The sequence below is a fragment of the Pseudopodoces humilis genome, chromosome 20, assembly GCF_049639895.1.
Source record: "Pseudopodoces humilis isolate 2021_Gansu_Grassland_sample_001 chromosome 20, ASM4963989v1, whole genome shotgun sequence".
NCBI classification, from domain to species: Eukaryota; Metazoa; Chordata; class Aves; order Passeriformes; family Paridae; genus Pseudopodoces; species Pseudopodoces humilis.
Window position 1 is genome coordinate 13,846,877 of NC_142219.1, and position 16,586 is coordinate 13,863,462.

The 16,586-nt window shown below is 43.6% G+C and overlaps 1 protein-coding gene across 6 annotated transcripts in view; it reads left to right on the forward strand.

Annotated features, from left to right (window-relative positions):
• MORC2 (MORC family CW-type zinc finger 2) overlaps positions 1–16,586 on the forward strand; it is a 50,442-nt gene that overhangs the window by 9,697 nt on the left and 24,159 nt on the right. For 2 of the 6 annotated variants that reach the window (XR_001332237.2, XM_005534116.3), the window contains exons 5-9: positions 8,241–8,331; positions 9,873–9,981; positions 11,197–11,356; positions 11,438–11,549; positions 12,795–12,920. Coding sequence is in view for 5 of the 6 variants with exons in the window: in XM_005534116.3 (XP_005534173.3) it covers positions 8,241–8,331; positions 9,873–9,981; positions 11,197–11,356; positions 11,438–11,549; positions 12,795–12,920 (598 nt within the window). In the remaining variant the exon portion in view is untranslated. Of the gene's footprint in view, positions 1–8,240; positions 8,336–8,362; positions 8,382–9,082; positions 9,171–9,191; positions 9,412–9,872; positions 9,982–11,196; positions 11,357–11,437; positions 11,550–12,794; positions 12,921–16,586 lie in introns of those variants that run through there. The other 4 variants (XM_014262598.2, XM_014262596.2, XM_088064948.1 and 1 more) reach the window with 4 other exon arrangements.

The following is a 16,586-nucleotide window of genomic DNA, read 5'->3' on the forward strand; positions in this document are numbered from 1 at the left end:
AAAGAAAATAAGCAACAACTAATGTTTTTTGCACTGATTCTTCAGTACTTTAAGTTCCTCTTATGAAATTTTCATCGTTTAATCCCATCTGGCAACTCAGCCCCTCACTGTTGCTTACTCCTCCTCCACTGGGACGGTGGAGAGAATCAGAAGGGTAAAAAGTGAGAAAATTTCATGGGTTGAGATAAAGACAGTTCAATAGGGAAAGCAAAAGCCATGCACACAAGCACAGTAAACCAAAGAATTCATTCCCCGCTTCCTATGGACAGGCAAGTGTTCAGCCATCCCCAGGAGAGCAAGCCTCCATCATGTGAAACAGTGGCTTAGGAATGTAAATGATGTAAGGCCTCACATGCCCCTCCTCTTCCTCCTACTTCCCCAGCTTTATCTAGAAAGCACCTACACCAAGTTGCATGAGGCTTGGAGCCACCTGGTCTAGGGGAAGGCATCCTTGCCCATGGCAAGGGGTGGAACGAGATGATCTTTAAGGCCCCTTCTAATCCAAACAATTCTGGGATTTTATGGTATTGTCTGGAATATCCCTTGGGTCATTTGGGTTAGCCATCCCAGACATGTCCCCGCACAACTCCTTGTGCAACCCAGTCTGCTTGTTGGTGGTACAGTTTGAGGAGCAGAAAAGGCCTTGATGCTGTGTAAGCTGTGCTCAGCACTAACAAAGAAACCTCTGTATTAGCAACACTCTTCTCTAAAATACAGTTCCATGCAAGTTACCTTGGAGAGATTGAACTCTGTCCTAACCCAAACCAGTACAAATATGAAGCATTTCATTCAATTTAATTTGTGCTTTGATACACAGATTTGTGACTTCCATAAAGGAAATTGGTTTGAACTCTAGGTACCTTCTGTATATTCTTTGGAATACAATTAAGAATGCTGAACAGGTCTCCCGAGAGTACTTTTCTGCCACCAGTGTAACTGAAGGAAACAGTAAAGCTCCATCCATAAAAAAAAGCTCTGAGATTGAAGTGTGGCCTTCTTGTAATCTGTAGGATCAGGGAGACGAAATACAACCTTTTCTGCCTGTGTTGAAAGCTGTGTGTTTCTCTGGAAGATGCCAGATGTCTATTCTAATGCCACAGACTTTCATGGCAGCTTTTATACTGTTGTTGCTTCTGAATTGCTGGTTTTGTGGCAAAATGGGATTTAAATATTGGCTATAGTCTTGGTTTAAGATAATTTAAGGGGGATGCTCTGAACTGAGCTATTTTAGCTTTAACCATTCCCTTTCCACAAGAAATTAATATGTGTAAATATAAGTGAAAAAAGTAAGTTTACTAACAAGCAAAACAGCAACAGGTGCAAAATAACAGTAAATAATCACTAGATACAAAATTGCTAAATCTCATGGACTCCCTGGGAACAAAGAGAAATTCAGAATGGTAAAGTGACCCCTCTCCCCAAGATGATGCTTGCCATGGGCAACTGCATGTGAGGAGACAAAGGGAATATTATGGCAGCCCTGCATTTTATCTCTCTGGTGGCAGCAGCTCCATCAGTATATGCAACTGACCCCCTTTGGAGGTCAGAGAGAAACCGAGGAAGAAAAAAACCCAAAGCAGAGCCTCTGCCGTGGGCAAAAGCTATGAGAGATGAGAGAAAGCTCTGCCAGAGTGCCTTAACTTTTAAAGATTTTGACACTTTACTGCCCCTACCCGCAGCCCTGTGATTCTGATTCTGGCCATACCACCAGGTATGGTCTTAAAGAGACAATCAATTTTAGGCACAGATGGGTATGGAATACAATATTTGGGTTACCCAGAACAGCTATTAAGTGGCTTCTTTTGTCTAATCTTTCAGCTAAATGTTGAATTTTATCCTGATAGTCTGAAATGCTCAGTAAAGAATGGCAGATACTGTGTGTTGCAGAGGTATTTCACAGCACTATGCATTGTATATGGCAAATACCATGTAACTCATGTTAACTGTCTTGATGCTTGACAAAGGGCAGCCAGGTGGAAGTTCTGTGTACTGCACCATTCTGTCAGCATGAACAGAAGCACCTAAGGAGTCTTTCATTCAGACTCCCTGCATGGGCCTCTGGTTCCATCCCTGGCTGTAGGGATCTGAGCATTTTTTGTAATGCAGATCCTGCATTTTTTGTAATGCAGGGTCTACCAGTTTTAAAGATATGCTGAAGATCTCCTATCTGACTTTAAGCGATGTCAGCAGAAAACCTTTTATTGGACTTTTCTCCCTTTATATAGACCTTGCTTCAACAAGAAATCATGGATCTTGGGCGTATTTTATTTTTGTGCATGGCATGGTAACTTCAATTAAAAATTGTTTTTATTGTACATAAAGCTGACATGTTAAAAAGAATAGCTCCATGATTTGCTGTAGTGCTGTTGGAGCCCATGCTAGCATGGGATCTTGCCAAGTCAACTGAAAGGATGGCTTGGAGGCAGGATGAGGCATCATCTAGGGATGATGAGTGAATAAACCCAGTTGCATCTGGGCACTTATAAATGGAGGGAATAGCTTGAAGGGCTCAAGTTAACTGTTCCAGTAACACAATCTCTATGTTACTCTGTCTTGTTGCTGTTCTCTTGGGCCTTGTTCTGTCTTGGGCAATTCTAGATTCATCTGGCAGGCTCTGAAAACAGAAAGTTCTAGTGAGACAGTTGGTCAGATTTGAGCGCTCTGATGACTTCTGATTAGCAAGCCAAATGACAACTCCTCATTTCTGAAAATTGGTGTTTGTCAACTGATTCCTGCTGCAGTTGCATTCTGTATTGGCTGTGCTGTATTGGCTGTCTTAATGGTCACTCTGGGTTGTGTGGTCCCAGGATCAGAATACATTTGTACTCAAGCTGTAGCCATCTGTACTGTAAACAGCTGTACTGTACAGCTGACACTGTAGTCATGGCTGGGGACAGTGTGGCTGGACAGTGCCCAGGCAGAAAGGGACCTGCGGGTACTGGTGACAGCAGCTGAATATGAGACAGCAGAGAGCCCTGGTGGCCAAGAAGGCCAACGGCCCCTGGCCTGGATCAGGAATAGTGTGGCCAGCAGGAGCAGGGAGCTCATTCTCCCCCTGTACTCAGCACTGGTGAGACTGCACCTGGAGTTCTGTGTCCAGTTCTGGGCCCCTCAGTTCAGGAAGGATGTTGTGATACTTGAGCAAGTCCAGAGGAGGTAACAAGGCTGGTGAGGGGCTTGGAACACAAACCCTGTGAGGAACAACTGAGGGAGCTGGGGTTGTTTAGCCTGGAGAAAAGGAGACTCAGAGGTGACCCTATCACTCCCTATGTACAACTTCCTGAAAGGTGGTTGTAGTTGGGTGGGGGTCGGTCTCTTTCTCTGAGCAACAAGAGAGAAAGTGACAGAACAACTGACAGAACAAGAGGACACAGTGTCAAGCTGCGCCAAGGGAAATTTAGGTTGGATATTAGGAAAAAGTTTTTTACTGAAGGGGTGAAAGGTTTTTTACTGGAATGGTCTGCTGGGGGAGGTGGTAGAGTCACCATCCCTGGATGTGTTTAAAACAGATTGGGTGTGGCACCTGGTGGCATGGTTTAGTTGAGGTGTTAGGGCATGGGTTGGACTTGATGATCTTGAAGGTCTCTTTCAACCTAGTCATTCTGTGAATTCTGTCAGTTGCCAAAAGGTCTGAGGATTCAGTGATGTCACAGGACAGCTCTTTTCAAAAGAACCATCATGTCCTGCAGAGAGGTATCAGAATTATAGAATCTTCTGAGTTAGAAGCGACCCACCAGGATCATGGAGTCTGGCTCCTTGCCCTGCACAGGACACCCCAAAATCCCACCTTGTGCCTGGGAGGTGCTTCTGGAGCTCTGTCAGGCTTGAGACCATGACCACTGCCCTGGGGAGCCTTTTCCAGTGCCCAACCACCACTTGGTGAAGAACTTTTTCCTAATTTCCAATATTAGAAAATATATTACCAACCAATAAATACCCTCTGCCTCCAACACAGAGAATATAATAGTACTGGCCCGAAAGTTTGGCTTTTATGTAAGGAGCTAGACAGGAATCCATAGAAAACCAAGCAATAGATCTCCTGCAGCACATCAGATTTCTCATACTATCAGTGAAATCACTACTCTGGCTTGAACTTTTACCTAATGCCTGGCTCTGAAAATGCTGCATGAATTTAAAGAATCAAAATACAGGTTGAATGATTCAGTGGATCAACTTCTAGGTTGAGAAAGTATAACAACTAGTTTAGGAAGTGACTAGTTTTATTCTTAAGCAATTGAAGAAAATAAGTCTCTTCCTGGCATTTTCATCATAGAAGTGCTCAGGTTGGAAAGTACCTCAAAGTTCATTTGTACTAGCCTTTCACGGGAAAGGAAAAAGATGATTTTGCACTGTCTCTCCAGTGATGGGGACTCTACCACATACCTGGGGAGGTTGTTCCAGTGATTGATTAAATAACTGATTGATCTCTAAAAAATTTCTTACTTATTTTAAGAAGAAACCTCTCCCAGTGCAACTTGTATCTATTGCCTCTTTTTCATGTGGATCCTAGGGAAGGGAGAGACTCCATCCTCTTTGTAGCTACCCTTCAAGTACTGTAATACTATGAGGAGATTTCCCCTGAGCCCTCTCTTCTCAAGGAAGGAGACCTAGTTCTTCTCATAGGGCAGATTCTGTAGGCCTCTGATCATCTCCTTTGCATCCTGTTCAGTCTGTCTGCATCTCTCCTGAATTGAGGAGACAGAACTGGACACAGTACTGCAGGTGGGGCCTGACAAACATGGAGTTGAGTGGGGTAATCACATTTCCATCTCTTTGGCAATGTCTCTGTGGATACAGCCCAGGATACTGTTTGCCTCAGTTGCTGCTGTGCAACACTGCTGGATCATACTTGGCTTGTTGTCCACCAGGATGCTTCCAGCAAGGCTGCTCCTCCCAACCTGCAATTTCCAGACTGTGCTGGGCTCTCAGGTTATTTAGTCCTAGGTGCAGGACTTTACACTTCCCTTGAACTTCAGACACAATCTTGCTTGCCCACTATTCCAGCCTGTCCAGGTGTCTAAGAAAGCATTCCTTATGTGCCTAATTTACCCCCATCAACAAAGCTGGTGAGGGTGCAAAAGCACCCCAGGATCCAGATTCTGTATGGAGATGTTGAGCAGTGTGGGGCACAGCATCAGTCCCTGGGGTCTCTGCTTGTGACAGGCTGCCAGCCGGAGTGAAAACCATTGATGATCACTTCTGAGCATGACCCATAAGCCAGTTCCCTACTTGTTTTGTACACCACTTGCCTGATTTGTGTCTCCCCAGTTTATCCAGGAACAGGCTGTGGTAAACTGTGTCCAACACTTTGTTGAAGTCCAGCCAAACAATACCCACTGTTCGCTCCATAAGGACAGAAGGTGCTGCCTTGTAGAAGGTGACCAAATCTGTCAGGTGTGACTTGCCTTTGTAAATCTCTGCAGACTTAGCCCAGTCTGGCTTCTGATAGTTTTTAAGAGGGCTTGTTCCATGTCTTTTTGAGAGATTGAAGCAAATATATCAGGTCCTGCTTTTTCAATTGTATTTTTGAAGTATGGAAGCTCAAAACAACTTTTGTTTTAATGGAAGCAGTTAATTAAGTAGTAGTGTCTTGGTTGCTTTATTAGATCTTGTGTTTTAAAAATACTGTTTATCCAAGGCTCATGATGGTGAGGAACACTGTTTAACTGGAACTCCAGCTCCTACTTTAGAGTGAGTACACACTTGTGCGTGTGGACAGTGACTCTTGGGGGCCACTTTCAGGGGAGCAGTCTACATGGTTCTCAGGAGAAAATGTCCCTTTAACCTTGTTTAAATCTTGTTAAACTTCGTTAAATCTTTAACCCTAACATTGATGTTTACTCTAAAGTTAACAGATTTTTAAAATTAATACAGGAACATATATCAAAGTGATTTGTCAGTCACTGTTTCTAGTCAGTGCCCCATATGGGGCTCATGTCCTGTGTTTGTTAGAGTGTCAAAGGACCTCACAGCTTCTCCTTTGTTCCTCTATCCTTGGGAAAGTTCAACTTGGCTTTAGGATAATTTTCCCCAGGTAGTGAATTAAATCCTTTAGCTCTGGGATGTCTTTTGAGAATGCTATTGAGTCCGCTGCAAATACTCCACCTAATGTGAATACAGCAGATGAATTTGCGGAGAAGGCAGGAAGTATAATTTTCTCTGCTAAGATTGGGACTTTCTTTAGTGCATTCTCAGCTGAAGACCTTGGAGATACAAGAGGACTCTGTTCAACAAGCAAAGTGGGGTCTGACTTCAGGAGCACTTAGGAACTGAACAACTTCATCCACCATTTCCTTCCTCCCAGGCATCCAGTGTTTCTTGTGAAGAATCTTTTCATATGTGCCCTTGATTTCTTGGGCTTTGAAGATCAACCTGCTATCTTGGCCATCTTTAATGAATTTCTTTATCTTGTTTTTTCTCTTCTTTGTTTTGCATAGATCTCCTTCCCCCATTTTTCTTGCCGGGGAGTTTGGCTTTTTTTTAATCCAGTGGCTCTGAGGTATAACAAAACAAAAATAGTGTGACTAAAATAGCCTTAAGTGAAACACCCTCCAGAGCCTATAAAGAACTGAAAAAAAAAATCATTTGTATCTTGCTTCTTGGGAGGATATAAGTATTAAATCTCTCCTAAAGACAGCCTGGAGAGAGGTGCTACCTCACAGTCCTCTCTGCCCGGCATCACCTTAATCCCTCTGCCCTGAAAGAGGAGTCATAATAGGGTGGTTTCAAACATCCAGCATTGAGTGATAAACCATCTGGTCACTTTCCTGAGAGGGGAAATGCTTTGGGTAACTACTCTTTACCCATTTTAGGCTTCCTAAAAGTTTCTTAAAAATAGTTACTGAAAAATGTTTGTAGAGCAAAAAGGTTCCAATAGTCCTCTTTTTGGAATATTCCTATCTGCTTTCCTTACTAAGCTTTAAAAATAACACAGCAGTAGTAGTTGGAATAATAGTAACGATATCATCATCACCGACATCCTTACCCGGATCTCAAATACAAGACATTCTGGTGTTTTCTTTCTTTGGCGAGAAAATACCACAGTAGGCTGAAGGGAAGGCCTTCAGTCCAAAGCTGTTTCTGGAATAATGGTGGAGCTCCATTGAGAGTAGCTGCAATTGAGGCAGCAAGGTGTTTGCATAGTTGTTCTCCTGTATTCATGTCTTTAACAACTGAAAATGGCATTCTGACCCAGCTCAGTGATGTCATGTCAAACCAATGGTGTTAGTAATGAATATTTTACTGTAAAACTGGCCAATGCTGATAGGTCTGTGTGAGTCTCCTGCATGCTGAAATCTAGCTTGTCCGTGGGCTCAGCCTCACTGTAGCTGCCTGGTGGGGTGAGTGATGTCTTGTGCTTCCTTGTAGCTTGTGTATGCATTTGTTTTTAGCCCTCACAGCAAGGCACTTTGTGTTACTTGTCTCTGGAATTAAACTTTATTTTTCCCAGTAAACTCTCTGGTGAAATGATTATTATCTCTTGGGGGAAGGGAAAGAAATGATTCTGTCCTAGGGATGATTTTAAAAGGCTTTATCCCTTGAACAATAGAAAGGCTGGAACTAAAAATGACAGACCCTCTCAGCTGTAAAGCCATTGTGTCCTTTCATTTTGTCCTGTGCTAATGAGATCCTCTGCTAATTGCTGTAGGACCTACTTATGTTGCCTTTCTCCCCAGCTGTCCTGCTGCCAGGGCTCCAGCAATCTGCTGCCAAAGTTAGCTTGTGTCCTACTAGTGCTTTAATTAACCAGAGTGCTCAGTTCTGCACTGTGAAGAAATAGCAGTGTTTATTCTGGATTCCTGACCTTTATAGTAGTCCTGACTTACGTTCTAGTGCCAGTGCTCTCAAGTGTGTGGTGTCAGTGGCACATGGGGTGCAACAGATCCACTGCATCCTGGGGTCTTAATTTATGTGAGCTGACAACTTTTTTTGGTAAGAAGAAATGTCTTCATGCAGTTCAGATGGGGTAGTGAACTAGACTGAAACTTAAAACTCTTTTTGTCAGCATCATGGCACCTGTACAAAGCTTCTGGTAACATCAGTGCCCTCACGCAGCATGAATCTCACAGGGCTCTGTGGTACAGCTTCAGGATGGAACTTCAGCTTTGGCTTCTGGCCTCTTTTCTGGCCTATTTCCAGTGGTGAAGGAGTTATCTTCCTTCTTTATCTAAAAGAAGTATGCGTGTGTATGTGTCTGTACCCTGAAATAAGCCTTTTTTGTTCCTTGTCTCTTGCTGCAGATGAAGCTGCCAGTGTTATCCAGTTTGGTAAATCAGCCAAGCGATCACCTGAGTCCACTCAAATCGGACAGTATGGGAACGGCTTGAAATCGTAGGTACAACAAGAGCCAGCCTCCTGAGGTTGGGGAGGTCATAGTCCAGGTGATCGATGTACCTTTTGCTCAGTGGTATATTGCATTTTTTCCAGAAAAAAAAAAAAAAAAAAGTAGATGAACTCTAAGATACCCTGGTTTGGTAGACTGGAGCTCTGTCAACATCTGCTGTAGTTTTCTAGTGGTCAGGAAGGCTCTGTACAGCTGATGACAGTGTTTTGGCACTATGTTTGCATAAGGCAGAGGGTATGGGTCAGAGCTTGGGGAAAATAATGGAAGAGCTGGAAAGAAAATTGTAATCTCCCTGTTACAGTCAGGTAAAATTTGAGCAAGATAGTGCTGCAGCCTATCAAGGAAAGTTGTCTGATACAAGGGAGATGGACTTAAACCTTTTCTTTTTGTTCTTAAACCAAACAAATGCAGGGGGAAGGGGAATGATGGAAGCAATGAGAGGAGGGGTGGGATTAAGTGCAGAGGAGCACATGTGGGAAGGGAATCCTAGTGGTTGGAGTGGATTTCCTAGGAAAGAGGAAGAAATTTGATGTGTCTTTGGAAGAATTACAGAGCTTTGTGACTTACTCTGGCTGTTGTGCTTTGTGCTCACCCATGTGGCTTGATTATATGCATCCTACTTGGAAATCAGTGGAACTCTATAACCAGGGGTGAAAATCCAGGATTAGGGGTTCTTGAAACACTGTCAGTTCAGCTGCAGTGCAGGGCAGATCCCAGATCCTGACTGTATGCTTCCAGAACAGATCTCTGTCCTTTCTTAACCTTGAGCAAGAGGTATACTGTTTTACATCTGAGAAATGCTGCCTGGAGCTGCTGCATGCAAAAGGTAGGTTGTGGTATGGACTTAAGCCAGTCTGAAGAGAAATGCTGACATAATACTAATACTTTTTTCCATGCAATGTTAATTGTTATCTGTTAAGGTGTTTTGGTTGAGTTTGCTAACAGGATAACTTTGTAGAGAAGATAGAGAAGATACAAAGACTATTTGGGATAGGAGAATGGGGAGGAAGAGGGAACTGTCCCTTTTTGTGACAACAAGCTGCTAAGCTGCCTTAGCTGAAGTGTCGGTAAGGCTTTAGTGAGATTAGGAAATGAATTTTCTGTATCCAGACTGCTGTGCTTGAATCTCGGTACAGTGAAATGGGGATTGTGCTTGTTTTCTCACTGACATTTCTGCTCAGAGATTTAAAGGTTATTGTCACATCTCACATCAGTTGTCTTTTTAATTATTTTTATTTTTATTTTTATTTAAACTTTCTACTTAGTATGAGTCTGCAATGCTGTGCACCTTTTAATTGTGACCGGTGTTAAATGTTTTGAAATGTTGTGAAAGTGCCCGGATTGATCTGCCTTCTGAAAGGAGTGAGATGTTTAGAGAGAAATGGTAGTTGCTGTTTCAGCCCTTCTGCCTTACCTGGTTTTGGCATCTCATAACTGAACATAATGGGAAGAAAGCTCAGTAATGTGGGCTGCATTCTGAACAGTGTGGTACATCAGGTGTAACACACAGTCTGACCTCTGTCTACAGGGGTTCCATGCGGATTGGGAAGGATTTTATCCTGTTCACAAAGAAGGATAACACCATGACTTGCCTCCTCTTGTCACGGACGTTCCATGAGGAAGAAGGCATCAATGAGGTTTGCATGTGCTTCTTGTTATGAACTAATACAGTGAATACTGCCTCATCTGAACTTGCCCATCTTTCACAGAAGAGTCTGTGTCAGGGCTGGTTGTGACTCTGGTGGGATCAGTGTATGGTTTTCTTTTGGTATTATGCTTGTGGGGCTTCTGCAAAGTCAACAAATTTTATTTCCTTTTGGTTTTAATTCTAAAATTTACTTCTAATTGAGAAGTCTCTCTAGAGTAGAGCAATTTTGAAGGGCTTATTTCAGTCACTTAAAGGTATGCTTGTGCTAAATTCAGGACATGCCCAGACATCTTGCATCTTCCCTTTCCCACAAAATTTGAGATGCATTTAATTTTACTTCTCTGATTGGATTTTATGTGGAGAATTAAAGGTGTTTGAAGTTGCTACTCACAGGTCATTAACTGCAGGTGTGTCTCTTCTTACAGATGTTTTTGATTTTTTTAATAAAATGTCAGTGTAGTTCTACCTATAAAAAACTTGTGTATTTTAATAGATAATTCAGGAATTGTTGTTCCAGGCAAGGTTGATAATGAAAAGTTTTTAATTTGCTCTGGAGTGGTATCTCAGCATCTTCCATTATGGGGGAGGGATTGAAGGGTCCTGTGCCGAGAAGCTGGGGAGGGGCAGTGCATGCTGGTAGCCTGCCCATGACTGAAGCAGGTGGGAACAGTAAAGTAATTCTAATTCCTGCAGCAGCTCTGGCTACTTTTTTGGTTTGACAACAATTCTGGAATAGGATTTGTGTCCTTGATGTGCAGCTGCAGTTCATAATTTTATCTGTATATTTGCTCTAAATGGCAGGAATCACCTTGCTTTAAAAAATCAAAGACTGAGATCAGGATAAATATGGGTAAAGGATATCTGAGCTCTTCTCAAGAAATTAAGCCAGAGTGGTTTTTTTAGTATTATGAAAGTTGCTACATGGGAAGGGGAAAAAAGCCATTGAGTGTGTGAGTAGCCAGTACTGTACATGTGACTTGGGAGTAGTTGATTCTGGGACTGGTATTGCAAGAAGGCAACCCAGAGGCTAGCAAAGAGGGTCTATGAGCATTTGATAGACATGCAAACTACTGAAAAGCTGGAAAGGACTCTCATGGTGATTTAGGGGGCTGTCAGGAGGGGTAAGTCACTGGAACATGACCTGCAAGAGGGGCTGACTGGAGTGGGAGAGCCTGACTCACTGTCAGTACAATGGGATTTGCAGGTTATCGTTCCCCTACCTACCTGGAACACACGGAGCTGTGAACCCGTGACGGACAACATGGAGAAATTTGCTATTGAGACGGAGCTCATTTACAAGTATTCCCCTTTCAAATCAGAACGGGAAGTGATGGACCAATTCAATAAGATACGTGGTGAGAAAGGTACATGTGGATGGTACAGGTCACGAGTGAGGTATTTGGGGTTTGGCTGGGGTTCACCTGGTCGACTTGTTACTTGCTCAGGCACCCTGGTGATCATCTTTAACCTCAAACTAATGGATAATGGAGAGCCAGAGCTGGATGTGACTTCTGACCCTCAAGATATTCAGATGGCAGAAACACCCCCAGAGGGAACGTAAGTGTGACTGGCATAACAGGCCCTGATCAGATCTGGTGTAGGGTTTGGCTGTATACCATGTGCATGGGGTTTTTTTAAGCTTCTCTTTTTGTAGTGAATTAGAGAATTTAGAAGATCTGTAGTTTGTTCTTTAGCAAGTTGGGGTTCATTTGTGTGTCAGCCCATGGGTGTTGTGGCTGTGTGTGAGGTGAATGCCTGCACTGGCTGATCTCAGCTTAGCCAAAGCAGCAGACTCAGTGTCCTTTAGGCACCATATAAAAAGGAGCCCTAAGCTAAATGTTTCATTTTCTACACCTATCAAAGATGTTTTTATCAGAATGAGACCTGGTTGTGAATCAGTGCTTTTCCCAAACTGCTCTCAGTTTTGTGATTTTGTGGCAAAACACAAGGTGCTGTGCAGGTCAGCCTCTGTGTGGGGATGATATGAGAGGCAGGTGGGGTGCATCACCCCATCTTTCAGGGAGCAGGGAGCACTTCTCCCTGCGGAGGGGCAAGAAGGATGTGCTCAGAGGGCGGGTGGAAGAGTACAGGGCCCTGTTTAAAGAGAACTGAGTGTTTGCTGAGTTGATCACCTGTACCCTGAAAACAAAAAACTGAGCTGAGCCAAATGCTTGATTAAATCCTGGAGTTCCATGGGCACACCTAGCAAGCTTTACCTTTTTGATGAGATTACATGCTTCTTCCCTGAAGTGCTTGAATTTTCCACAGGAAGTGTCAGGCCCTGTAAAGCAGCTTTGTTTATGTATTAGAGTGATGATACTGAGCAAACTCCTTGGGGCCCTCCAAGGGATCACGGCATCTTTAATGCCTGTTTGTAAGGCAGGCATGATTGCCACTGGTCACTGCCTCTTTCTTCTGATGTTGCAGTACCATGTGTGTCAGTGAGTAGTGTAGGTTCTGTGGCAGGGTATTGTTGACTCACTGAAGGGTAGAAAAGCTCTGGTAAGTGGGCATACTTTTAGTGTTGAGTAGTCCAGTTTATAGCTTTGGCCATTATTATCTAGATGTATTCAAACTCCCTCTTCAGGCTGCAGTAATGTATATATCAGTGTCTTGTAGCAGTAGTTAGGATGTACAGCTCAACAGAAAATCTGGAGAAGACACAGGTAGAAACAGCTTCATAGAAAAGCTTTGCTTAATGTAGCTTCACGGTAATTAAAGTAGAAAGACCTTTTCTTTCACCTGTCTGTTTTGCTGAGGGTATCTCTTGGGCGTGTTCTGAAGTTGATGGCTGTCTTGCAGCAAGCCGGAGCGCCGCTCCTTTCGTGCCTATGCTGCTGTGCTTTACATCGATCCCAGGATGAGGATCTTCATCAACGGACACAAAGTACAAACCAAACGACTCTCATGCTGCCTCTACAAGCCAAGGTAAGTGTTGTATCCAGAATCTGCGGATGTGTGGGACCATTTGGAGTTAGAGAAAAGGTGTAGTGTTTTGCTCTCCAGGTGTATCCTGCATAATTCCATTCCTAACCCTAACCCTAAAGCTTCAGAATCAGACCGTAAGAGAATGGCATGTGCTATTGACATCATGGGAAGATAGATACATAGTGTAAAATCTAATGCCTTTGAAAATTGCATGAGTCATTGGTGCAATTTGGCTCCCTTTCAGAGAAAACAAAGAAATTAGGATCCTGGTTGCATGAAATGCCATATTCACACAAAACTCTTGGGTAACTGTGTTGTTTTTTTGAGCAGAAGAAGGAAATATGTATGGTAGGTGTTGGGATTATTTCCAAAAAGAAACTAGACTGAGCGCTTTGAAACAGTTGCTTTTATATGTAGCTAATCTAGGTTTTAATAGAGGTTGAGAAAAAGCTTTCGCTATATTCGTTTTAAATTTCCTTAATTAAAAAGTGTGACAGTGAGTTGGGGTGTGCTGTCCCTTGGCTGAACAAAGACTGGAAAAGGTTACTGGGATGGGAGGGGAAAGGAAAACCTGTATTTAAGTCTGCTTGAGGGAGGCTCTCTCTAGGAGCACAGTCTGCATTCTAGATACCCTGGCATAGTTTATTTGAATAAAATAGTAGTAATTTTGTAGAGTATTTGTGGATTTTTTAGCAGAGCATTTTGGGCTCACTCTTAGCCTACCAGGTACTGTTAGCAGCCACAGGCCAGCATCATGCCATTGACAGTGCCTGAAGAGTCTGGCTGGTTTTTAACTTAGCCTTTCCTCAACTCCTTATACGTGACACTGTGAAATGGTATCAGAAACCTGACCAAAATAAAAGAATGTTACACCCACTGCTCTTGATGCTGGCCAGGCCAGTTGTTTCCTTGCAGAAGGCAGGGAACTTGCCACTGCAAATCCTGATTTACTGGGTAGAGAATCTCTGGATTTCTGGATTTTTGACTGTATTTTACCTACATGTGAGGGCCTTGTGCTGCTTTCGCTTGTGCTGCAGTCCATCAAAAAGTACTAGAGAGAGAAACCAGAGGAGGACACAGATTTTTGTCTCATCAAAGACAAGCTTCTTGTGAGACTCATAGACAGAATGCTGTCATTGTGGGTGATGCTGCCAGCATCATGACAATATTAACTGTCCCAGGTCAACGCAGATATTCATCTGGTTTAGTGTCTTCTTTCTCAAGTGGTCAGTAATCTATTCTAAGGAGCCCCAAGCTGATGGATTTAGTGCTTGTGACAGGTTTATCTCACAGATCTGCTTGTGCCACATCTAAGCAGACTGCTGTTGATCTGCTTATAGTTATATACCAGTGGAAATTCCCAAACACTGTAAAGGCATTTGCATTTAAAATCCCCATTCCTGCAACATAGCAGTAAAGACTTTGCAAGGCCTTCCTGTAGAGCACAGTGTAAATATTCTCAGACTTCTGACAATTACTGTGGCTTTACTAGGCCTCTCTGGAGAATGTCCAGACTGCTCCCTTTTGGCTGGACTTCCCGATGCCTTTGGGCTCCAGAAGCTGCTTGGCCATCAGGACAATGTCATCAAAACCTTCACTGTGGGTTCTGAGAGCCAGCACAGCTCTTGGGGTAGGTACTACACTATCCCCTGGGCAGGTTGAGAAAACTCAGCCTTTTTCCTGAGGAGAACTCAAATCTGCCCTGGGTGGCTCTTTCCAAAGGGAAAACCAGTAAATCAGTCCATTCTGAAAGTGGAGCTACTCTGCTTTTACTGGCACAGGTGTGGGGTTTTTTTACATTTTTCTCCCTGAGCCTGCTAAAAAGATTTGCTTATGCCCTTGCTTTCCCTTTAGAGCTGGAGCCAGAGCCCATCATCCCTATTTATCTACTAGTCTTTGAGTGCTCTCCAGGTTAATACTGGGTTAATCCCTTGCACTTGTACAGGTGCTGCTTTGTGTGTAAGTCCACAGGGGAAGGCACCTCCATTATGGTGCTCCTTTGGGGTCACTGATATAGCAGTGAAGCTCAGCTCTTCAGCATGGCTGTGTTTCTGGCCCAGCAGCCTGGGCCGGGTAAGTGTTCAACCTTCCTGGTCAAGCAAAGGAATGGGGAACAGAGAGTGGAGGTGCTGCTGCCTTATAGCCTGAGTAGCTGGTGTGCTTGTGTGGGACATCTGAGGGGCTCTTTTCTTTTAGAGGGGGTTCCCTCCTGCTATCAGTCAGGTTCCCTTTATCTCTGAAGGAAAAACCTGTACAGTGGCTTGTCTGCAGGTTCCAGTGTTGGTGTTAGTGGACAATGAATGGAAATCCACTGTGGATTTAGGGTATGTAAGTGCCTTTACTGAAAAAAAGGTTTTGCAGCCCTTGCACTGTTTTTCAGGAGTAACAGTGCATCTCCTAAACAGAGCACTTGTTTTCTGTTTATCACCACCCATGTTTCTGTGGGAGAGGCTTCTCCTTACCTTTCTGGAGCTGATAACATCCTGGTGGCAGGGGCGGGCTAGTTTAGTGCAGATCCTTCACCATCATTTGCAGTTGTGTTACCACGTTCCCAGCTTCCCTGGGAATGGCCTGTGTCTCTTGAAGGATTGCTTCCATCTCTTCCCCAGTACTTGTTGGAGCTTGTTTAGCAATACGGGCTGTGCAGGTAGAAATAGGCAAGCCACATGCAAGACATGTGCCTCTATGAGGACACTCCAAGGAAGTTGGAACGACTGTCTTGAAGCTGGTGATGGCTTACAGTGCCATCATCTAGGACACCCCACAGTTGCTTGCAGTGCTCCCTACAGCAAAGGACTGCTGTCCCTACAGTCCCCCCAAGTGCTGCCCTGCCCTCTGAGCTGGGCATGGGGGGATAATTCAGCTTCACTCTGCTTCTCTGTCTTTTTATTTTCCCCCTAGAAGTCAGACAGATGTGGTTGAAGTAAAGCAGTTATGCCAACATGTTGAAAGCAGCATGGTTGCATCCCCATGTGTTTTTGCCTCTGTAAAAACAGCATTTCTAGTAGCTTTTGCTTTAGCTAAATACTGGAAAGTCCCATCCATGTGGGATGGGATTTTCCTCTTGGTATATCCAAAACCTCATGTCTTAAGGTGATCTGAGTTCCTGCAGGCTCTGCTTGTCCTGGGTGTCATCTTTCCTCATGATGTTCTTGGAGATGATACGCATTCATGACCTTCTGCCTCACAAACACCCATCTCTCACTCTACAGCAGTCATAGCTTAGAGATGGTGCCACCAAAATCTTGACCCTCAGCTCCTGACGTGGTGAAATCACCAACTGTGATTTCTGGAAATCTTAGCACCTGCCTGTTTTTTCCCCAGGGAGAAAATCCTTATAAATAGCAGAAAATTAGTTTAGCAAAATGTAGTTCCAGGAACTGTGCATGTGGTATTAATTTTCTAGATTTGGGAGCAAGGGATTCCTGTGAGATTATGTCTGATGTCAGTACTGACATCCATGTATGCTTATCCACAGACACAAAACTTTTAATCACTACAAGGCTGTTTCTCATGAATCCTGACAGTTTATTTGCCATTTGGGGGGAATTTAGTCTCTCATTAGAATCTAAGTGTGATTCCAATCAGTTGGTCAGTCAAGTGTTGCATCCCCATGTGTTTTTTCCTCTCTGTAAAAACAGCATTTCTAGTGGCTTTTGCTTTAGC